This window comes from Carlito syrichta, unplaced genomic scaffold (genome assembly GCF_000164805.1).
Source record: "Carlito syrichta isolate Samal-C Ts95f unplaced genomic scaffold, Tarsius_syrichta-2.0.1 Scaffold314879, whole genome shotgun sequence".
In the NCBI taxonomy this organism is placed as follows: Eukaryota; Metazoa; Chordata; class Mammalia; order Primates; family Tarsiidae; genus Carlito; species Carlito syrichta.
The window spans coordinates 11513-21676 of NW_007258975.1; the positions used below are offsets into that span (position 1 = coordinate 11513).

Here is a 10164-nt window from a genome sequence, read left to right on the forward strand (position 1 = left end):
CCTCCTGGTTTTTAAGGACACCACACAAGACATTGACAGGCACAAATCGGCACTAAAATACACACACACACACACCCCTCCTGGTTTTTAAGGACACCGGCACTAAAATACACACACACACACACACACACACACACCCCTCTCCTGGTTTTTAAGGACACCGGCACTAACACACACACACACACACACACACACACACACACACACACACACACACACACACCTCCTGGTTTTTAAGGACACCATGCAAAGAAAAGAGAATCCAAAACTTACGTCACACTGAAAGGGCTTTTCTCCGGTGTGTGTCCTCTTGTGCTCATCCAGGCCCCGCTTCTGGCTGAAGGCCTTGCTGCACTCTGAGCACTTGTACGGCTTCTCCTGCAGTCCACAAAAAGACAACACCAAAAACGCCAGTGAGTGAGTGAATGCAGAGCCCTCCTGATTAAGGTGTGCCTTGAGGGGATGAAGGGAATTTTATCTAGGTCTGCAGGATGCAGCAGCAAACTTATAGGGGTGCTGTGAACTATTTTAAATTTTCAGGGGAAACAGCAATAATCAACATCTGTGGACACTGAAAACTAATCAAGGCAGTACACAGTTTCAACACTGGATTGTGCTACCTTTCTTTCATTGATTTCCTCTCTTTGCAAAGCTGTACTTTGGGTGGCTGCTGTGATCTAACTACTTAAACCAAACTCTTAGGTCATTTCTTTTGGCCTAGGGTTACCATAAAAATCTACTGAGATACTAAGGGCATCATGAACCAAGAAAGTTTGAACACCCCTGATCTACATGTTACAAATTGTTTAGTATTTCAGAGGATTACTAGAAATGAAAACTTCAGACTAAATTTTCTACAGATTTGGGGTAAGTTTAAAAACTGGAGCACAACTGCGGCTTATGTATACTCATTTATATTACCCAATTGTTTTTCCTGAAGCATGTTCTTTTAAAAAAAACTGTATTACTTTTTAACAATGAATTCTTTTTTTAAATTACAAAAACAATTTTAAAAACTCTTAAGGAAAAGAAGTATCTCAAAAGGAAAAGAAAAAATGTCTAAATTCCTTAGCCATCTTTTACACTGGGAACTTAGTCATATCACCATCTTTTTATCCTGCGTTGAATTGTTAAACAAATTATCTAACACTGTTCCATTTAAATGACTGGTAAGTTACTACTCAGCACATCAAAAAAGGTTTTGTTTAGATGTAAGTAAATTTACAATGAGATTTTTTTCAAATATACCTTCAAAAATATTGTTATAAACATTTTTTGGAATGGGATAGTGTATGCACATGTTTCCTGTTTGCAAGTTACATTTATATTTTCTCCTTAGTACCAGAAAAATTATAATTATTTTACAGACCTACAAAACAGTATGTAAAATAACCAGACAGACATACATGTGTCCCGCAGCCAGCTTAAGAAATCAAACCTTCTCCATGAGGGTGCAGTTCTCAACACATGCCCTTCCAACCTTCCACAACTCCCATCCCTGGGATGATGGTTCCCCAGATATGTTGCTTATCATTCCCTTACCTTTCTCTATATTTTTACTACATATGTATGAATGGAACCCTAAGCAAGATGAAGTCTTATTTTGCCTGTCAAAAGTATGTAAATAGTATCACACTGCATGTCCTTTTTGTGTCTTCTTTTGAGAGTTACTTTATTATTGCTCAGCATTATCTTTACCAGCTTCTAGTCCTCACTTTCAGTTTGTGAACATGTGTACTCATTGATTTTTAATGGTGTGCCACATTACATTCAATGGCTATACACCATAATTTATGCCTATGCATTCTCCAGTGATGGGTAGTTAAGTTTTTCCTAATTATTCACTTAATAAAAATGTTGCTCTGAATAACCACATACATATACACTTGCACATGTGAGGACAACTCTCTAAGGCATGTACATCTAGAAGTAGAATTACTCTTCAACTTTTCTATGAATGACCAAATAGCTCTACAAAGTTAATAGACTGTTTTATACTACAATATTCAGTGCATTCTTCTAATTCTATCACTTGATTTGTATACATTTTGAGACTCTCAATAGGTATATGAGTGTATATAAATTTACAACTATTATATTCTTGAAAAATAGGATCGTTTATCATTTTGAAGTGGCTGTCTCTATCTGTAATAATTCCTTTTTACCTTAAAATTAATGTAATATAGGTATAAAACTTTTTAAAATTAATATTTGCCTGGTATATCCATCTTTTTGCTGGGCTCCAGCGATCCTTCCGGCTCAGCCTTCCAAGCAGCTGGAACTACAGGCGCACGCTACCACACCTGGCTAATTGTTTTTGATTTATTGTAGAGATGAGGTCTCAACAAGTTGCCCAGGTGGGTCTCGAACCCACGGGCTCAGGCAATCCATTCACCTCAGCCTCCCAAAGTGCTGGGATTACAGGCTGAGCCACCGAGCCCGGCTTACTGTATATATATTATAGAATGCTCCTGTCTTACATGTTAGTGTATAGCAGTATTTTATTTATGTCTTGATTATTAATTCTGGTCTTAGTCCGAGGTACTACAACAAAATACCATAGACTGGGTAGCTTACAAACAACAGAAATTTCTCACAGTTCTGGAGGCTGAAATTCTGATACCAGGGTGCTAGCAAAGTGAGGATTCTTTTCTGGGTTGCAGACTGCCTGTTCTCATATGGTAGAAGAACAGAACTCCGGTTTCTTCAGCATCTTTTAAGGGCACTAACTTGAATCATGAAAGTTCCACCCTCATGGCCTTATCACCTCCCAAAGGCCTTACCTACCCCTTATTGCCTTCACTCACATTGGTGGTTAGGCATTCAACATATATAAATTTGGGAAGAACATAAACATGCAGTCCATTGTAATGACCAATATGGAGTCATTATTATTTTACATAACCAGTGAGGTTTAGCTTTACACATGTTTAACCATCTCTTTGCTTTTTATGCTTTTTTCATGTATCTAATTTTCCAAGAATCTGTTGGTGGTAAATAATTTTTATTTGATTGAAAATGACTTTTTTTCTCATGTGCTTTTGAACAAAAGTCTACAAATCCAATTAGATGTAGAATAGACTCACTTTATTCTCTGTGTCTTTTAACCTGTCTTTACCACTTCCATCTCTTTGTGTGGCACTCTATTTAATTTCCTTAAAATCAGAGGATCAACGATCTTTACAGCTATGAATAACTTGCTGTTTAACAGGATCATCTGAGCATTTAATATCTGTGATGACATTTTTTAATTTTTAAAAGCTTTATTTGCTTTTTTCCAATTCCATTTAATTTTTGGATGCAATCTTATTTTTTACTCATGTTGTTCATGCCTATTTTAAGAATATTCTAGGCATTTATAAAGGGGATGTCAAAAATGTATATACATTTTAAGAGCTGTTATCTATGCATTACTTTTAGTTTGCCATCATCAGAAGTGTCTGGACAAAACAGATACTGATGGTAACCACTTTGAGCACCACGTGTAACTGCAGAAGTTAAACGTGACTTGTATTCATCTTTTGTTATCAGTAAATATAAGTATCACAATTTTAATTTTCCTTTCTTAAAATGTGTATGCTTTTTTTGGGCACCTTCTGCATAATTTTCTGTATCTGATAAACCATTATCTTTAGTTTCCTGGAAGTCTAGTTCTGCTTTTTGAGGTTTCTTCTGTCTCCTGCTCATGGCTCTTATTTCCTTATGTATTTCTGTAGTTTGACATCACGAGTTCATGTTTGGTGGTCTTTATCTGTTAAAATCCTGTGACCTTTAGGTCGAGGGTAAGTCTCTCCAGACAGCATTTATATTTGCTTCTGCCAGGCACTCTAGGATGCTATCAATCAAAGAGCATTTTAAATTTATTTCTTGCCTTAGGGTTTTCTGGTGGGGCAGGAATCTTAAGTTTGAACTTCAAACACACAAGAGGGAAGAATTGTGGTTACACACTCTAAGGAGAATGCTTTCCCTAGTCAGCAATCACTGTAAAAGAGTTACATGTCCTGAGCACCAACCTTTGTCAAAGGCAGATTGTTTCTAGTTCCAATTTCATTTTGGGGATAGCTTTCCTAGGGTCCCAGCATTATGGTGGGACAGGATTCCATCTTGTCCTATAATCTGAACACAAAACTTGTCTCCTTTACCTTGACATCATTAACACCCCCAAATCTCAAGTCTTGAGATGACCAACATTGGCAAATACCCTGCAAGTGTTGCATCCTCAACTTGAGCTTATCACTCTGGCTTTTAGTTGTTTTTGTTTGTCAAATCCTGAGGGATAACTACACTTCCTTTTTCACAAGTTCAGATGTTTGTTGTTCCCTTTATTTTATTAAGCACTAATAGGTGCTCTCTATAGGGCCTTTTGTTCCAGGATATGGAGTGTCTATCACGTTGGCAGAAATGAAAGTAATTATATGCATAATTTTAAAGATGTAAAAGATATATTTTAAATGAATGTTTACAGTCAACAGGAAAAAAGTGTTAAATTTTCTTTGCAGTTCAACACACATAATGTGCTTTACCCTTTAGTCTGAATAAACACAATCTCTTTTCACATATTACATTACCTTTGGCAACTATTGTTTCTTCAAATGTTCCATCATTTTTCTCATAACTTGAAAAGGAAAAGGTAGTTTTATGTATTTAGATCAGAAATTGCTTATAAAAGATTTTATTAGATCCAAATGTCTTAAACTCATGTTTTAAAAACATATATAAATATATTATTATAAAGTATATGAGAAGAAAAAAGAAAGCTTTTCTCCCTACATTTTATTTGTAAGACTAGAACACATGAAGAAATGAGAGGCATACTACTGTGGCAGCTGCCAGCAACAGGTGAGGTTCTGGCAGATAACTAAGAGGGAACCAACTATTGAAATGTCATCCTAAGACAGCAAGGGGGAATAGAAGGCAATGAAAACCAGTATCTGAGCACAACTGATTAAGAACAACCCTCTTACTACTTCCAGACTTTCCCTTAGGAGACATTGTCCCTACGAATTCTTAAGAGAGCAGTTTCCTGTTGGTATACAGAGATATGGGTAAGAGATAAAGGCTTTGCAATTAAGAGGTTTAAAAATCCAGATATGTACTAAACATTGGCTTAGCTGAATCAATAATGTCTTCTACACTTAGACACATACACATATTCACCCACACACATACTGATATTTTTCAAATATTTATAGATGGTATTGCTAATTAATTCAATATCGTCATTTACAAATGTCATTGAAGTTACATTGCCTTTACTTATTTATTTTCTTTTTCAAAAGACACTACAAGTACAACCACCATCATGTGTTTATATATGTATGCTGGTGAAAAAGTAGGGGATGAAATTTACAAATGTTGAAAAGCTTCCTCCAATTCAAAAAGCTTAAGAATAAGTTTCAAAGAGGAACCCATTTGACTAGTTTTCAGTCTATCGGGACTCCCTGCTTCTCCACCAAGAACTGTATGAAGTGAGGGAGACCTTGGAGTTTTGCCCTAAGAGAAGCACACAAAAACCCCCACAATCACATTTTTATGTCCCTCTAGCAAGAAAAGCTGAGTCTTTAGGCCATAACTAGGTAAAGTATGAGTTGGCTGTGTTTGCCCTTTAAATGTCTGTCCCTCTTCTTCAGTCCTAGATCTTATACAGAGTCTACACAATTCCTGAAGATATCACAAGAAACACAATTTCTGACAGATATTAATCAGACTGTCGACAGTGCTTCTTGGAAGGACCTCTCATGCCCCTCCTTGAAGGGAGCTCCAACACAGCAAGTATTAAGGAATCCTTGCTCTAGAGAATAGCTCTTATGTCACAGGGCCGAGAGGTCATAGGGCTCTCACCTCAAAAGTTAAGAGAACCAAATAAACTGAGATAGGAGAAAATAAATGTATTTTATTTTCAGACGGGAAACCCTCAGCCACCTCCCCATCTTACTAATTTCTTTTCATTGTCCCTAATAAGCCATGTCAAAGAAATGCCAACCCTTCATGGTCAACACAGCTGGAGAGAAAGAAAGGCATGGAGAGCAGGCTAAGCTGTACAGGGTATCCAATTAGGGACACATCTGCTTCTGTTCCGACTCTGTTCTCTGAAAATTTCTGTTCCGACCCTGTTCTCTAGAGTATTTCTGAGTGGAACATGTAGTACAAATTACACACTTTGACTCATTAGCTAGATTTAAGTAGAGACAAAATGATGAGGTTTTTGAATAATTCTGTTTCTGAGTGATTACACAGTTTAACTGGCAAATAGCTTGTCCTCTGCCATCATAACTTAGGAACTATTACTAAATGGAGCAATCTACTTGTCAGTTAGTGTATAATCCAGCAGAGGCAGAATTAATCAGGAGTGCAATCAGTCCAGCTCTAATCAAACAACATTGGGCAGAATTCATTCAGAAGGCAGGATTTAGAGAGCTCTATGCCCTGCACTTGTGATATTTTTGTGTTGTTAATGTCTACCTGTGCAAAAGAACAGTAACTTCAATGTGCCAAACAAACAAAATAATATCATTTGAGAGATTCTGTAGAAACAAAATTACATTTTAGATAAATCTCAGAGGAATCTGAATGTAGACTCTTTTGACATAGAAATTGATTAGAGGCTTTCTCTTAGTTCAGCTAAGGACTCCTTACCAGAAGGTAAAGAAGCGTGCACAACAACACAGCCTACCAAGGACAAGGATGGCTCATCCTTGGATTCTTGGATAGATGCATTCAAGGATGGATCATGGATAGATTATCCACATGCAATAGGCACATAGTTCAAAAATGTTTTTGTGGCTGTTGCCTATGGTTTACGATAGACAGTAAATATAAACAAAAAATATTAAAAATGAGCTCTTCCTCTTATAGTCAGAAGCCCAGTAAAGGTGTCAGAAAATCCTATAATGATGCTTAACATATGTTCTTTCACGACAGTGGTAGGCAGACCCCAGATACATTAAGAAAGAAAAATTAGTAAGCAATTAAAAGAAGAAAAAAAACTGGTGAGTATGGTGAGGACTGTCAGAGTCTGTGGTCTTTTGAATATAGTATATAAACACAGGTTTGCTTTTCAACTTGTGAGGGAAACACTAGCTCCTCTGTTGTTGTGTCTTATGTGGATACACTCGACAGACACGCCTTTTCGCTATTTGTCTTGCTCAAAGCTGTAACAAAGCCACAGTGTTCACACTGAATGAAATAACTTCCATGTGAGCAACCTGGATATCAAATCCAATTTAGAGAGGAAACTCAGCAAGGGGAATCAGATGGGGAAGTGAGTCTTTGTCTGTCTGTCTGTCTCTCTCTCTCTCTCTCTCTCTCTCTCTCTCTCTCTCTCTCTCTCTCTCACTCACAAACACACATACACACACACGAAGACATGTTAGGTTATAAAAGTTATCTTTTGTTTCTAATTAATTTAGTTTAATTATTTTCCCTAGATTAAATTAATTTATGGTTACTAACCCTATTAGAGTTCAGAAAAATGATGTCATTTGCTGAATGATCATTTCCTATTTCTGAACTTAAAGGAAAATATAAAAATTCGTAAAACAGATTTGGCATGAATTTCCTAAATATGAAATTTTGAAATAAAAATAAAGTTTATAAATTTCTAGTTTCTGGTTTTCTCAGCTGTTACAGCAGTAGTTGATCTCTTATTCAACACACTTTAAACTGTGAAATAGATTGAAACTGGTGACTCGTAAACAAAATGGTTGTACTGTATCTTAAAGGTTCTGGGGCAAATTTTTCAAACCCAAATCTCCTCATCTGCAAAATGTCTTCCTAATTTCCAATGTGGAATATGGAACCCTAAGTGTAAGGAAGATAAGATAGTCAGTCTCAATCTTTCCAGCCCGTTTCCTGGCAAAATTCATTTGTCAAACTTATTTGGACAAGGCACTGAGCAACTTAAAGCCTCCACTTTGGTCTAGAGAGGGGTTTCTCAGTCTCAGCAGTACTGGCATTAAGGGCCAGATAATTCTTGCTGTAGGACTGTCCTATGCTCCCACTAGATGTCAGTAGTACACACCTCCCCACTCCAACCCCCCAATTTGTGACAACCCAAAAATATCTCCAGACATTGCCAAGTGTCCCCTGGGGACAAAATCTCAGAAGCCCTGGTTAGACAATGTTTCCCAAACTATCTGTAGTGAAAGATCTCTTTTCTCAAGCTGTTGCAGAGTGATACTCTTGTAAAATATAATAGAAACAAATTACTAGGAAAAGTATCATGCACTTGAATGCTGCAGCAATGCCAAAATGCTGTGAGAGCTCTAACCATTTCCTCACAATTTCTTTCCTTATTACAGACAAGAACAAAGAGTTTGAAGGCTGCCACTGACCTGTGAGCCACACTTCGAGTAACACTGGTATAGAATGAAAATGGCTTAGATCACAGGATGCCCGTCATTCAATTTTCTCATCATCTAGGTGAACACATTCCACAGCACACCTCGCTTAAAGGACATCTATTATCCACATTACACCCACACCTTGAATTAACTATTATTTTAATTTTACACATAAAAATTCAAGTTTTATAGCTGGTACACGGGAAGGTTATAAACAGAAAAAGAATTAATGCATGTTGAGCCTGACTGAAGACACATAGGAATTCGTTATCCTATTGTCTCTGCTTCTGTAGGTTTGAAAATGTCCTTATAAACTGCTACCATTCTTAAAAACTGTTTTCATATTATTTTAAAACTTAAAACATCACCATTCTCCTTCCACTTCAGAGGTCTTGTCTCTATCTAGGGGAATCATTTTTGATACCAGGAAGATGAACTGTGTAAACATTAAGCTCTCTCAGAAGCTAGAAACTGTCTGGCACGCATGCTCATAGGAAACCCAGTGACTGCCTTGCTGTCAGCCACGAAATGCAGCCCAATATACAGTAGATTCCCAAGACCCAGTCCCCAGCACCCAGATCCAGGCACCCAGCCCAGCATGCCCAGGCTGCTCACACATGTGGGGCAAGGGGTTTCTTGCACTCTTCTCTGACAGGTTATATGTACATGTGGGTCAATGTCTGTACCTCACATGGCACTGCCCACAATAGATCCTCCAAGAATAAAAGAAGCCACAGCAGCGACCCACGGTGGCCCTGACTACAGACCAGAAGTTTTAATGTGTGACTCCTGCTGGAATTTTCAGATTCCTCCCACTTTCCTAGAAGCCAGGTAATATTCATCATCTTCCCTTAGTAAGATAGGCTTTGTGACAAAAATATGGCTACCCACTTCGATATATGTCCAATTTGCAACAGAAGCACAGGTGAAATTTAGAGGAGGGTTTGCAAGTGTGGCCCCTGGGGTTTCTGTAACAACTGCTAAGGGGACAATCTACAGCCCTCAGTACAGCATGCTGTATATCTAACAGTTCTCCTAATGGCCCCATTTCTGAAAGTGCATGTGCCACCAGCTGCACACAATCAAAATTGCATCGAGTCTCCCTTTAACAAGCAGCCTTGCCTAGAAAACTTCTTTTACAGATGTTTATAGCTTTTGCAGCTTTTTTATTCACCGTCTTATTTTTATAGCCAGTGTGATCTTTCAACATATGACAAAACACACCCATGGTCTAGTAAACAATGCACCTAAAAATTATAACTCTTAGGACGTCCACAGAAAGCTAGGAGAATATTTAAAGCAGGTTTCTACATAACATCCATAATTGGTTTTGCATTGTAGCTAATGGAAAACATACTTCCTATAAACTAGGAAAATGAATTGCACAATCCACATATAGAAAACGAAAAATAAGCTCAGTAAATAGGATATAATTTTTATATTAAAGTGTTGCATACAGTCTTTAAATAGAAACCTGGCCCCTTTTAATTAATCCACAGAAGAGTGCCTGTAAGTGAAATGGCTGGGCAGTCAGAAGGCCATGCCACTTACACAGAAGTAAGAGAAGAGCTTGTCTGGCATAAAGCAAGCAAAGCATCATCCAAACCATCTCAAAAACCTTGTTTTCCAGGGGCTGCAGGGGTGACTCTGATCAGTCTATTTGGATATATAGTGAGACAGAACTGACCAAACTAAACTTTTCCTTCACACTCTCCTAATTTCTAGTCTGGTGGATTGCAATCCTGCCTGCACATTCAAATCACCCAAAAATCTTTTTTTTATTTTTTTGAGTTGGAGTCTCACTCTGTCACCCAGACTGGAG

General features: G+C 37.6%; 1 protein-coding gene across 1 annotated transcript in view; it reads right to left on the minus strand.

Annotated features, from left to right (window-relative positions):
- Positions 1 to 223: 223 nt before the first annotated feature.
- Positions 224 to 10164, minus strand: part of PRDM5 (PR/SET domain 5) — a gene marked incomplete at its 3' end in the record, with an annotated part of 194276 nt that continues 184335 nt past the window's right edge. The window contains exon 15 of the mRNA XM_021706015.1: positions 224 to 378. Coding sequence (XP_021561690.1) covers positions 224 to 378 — 155 coding nt within the window. The remainder of the gene's footprint in view (positions 379 to 10164) is intronic.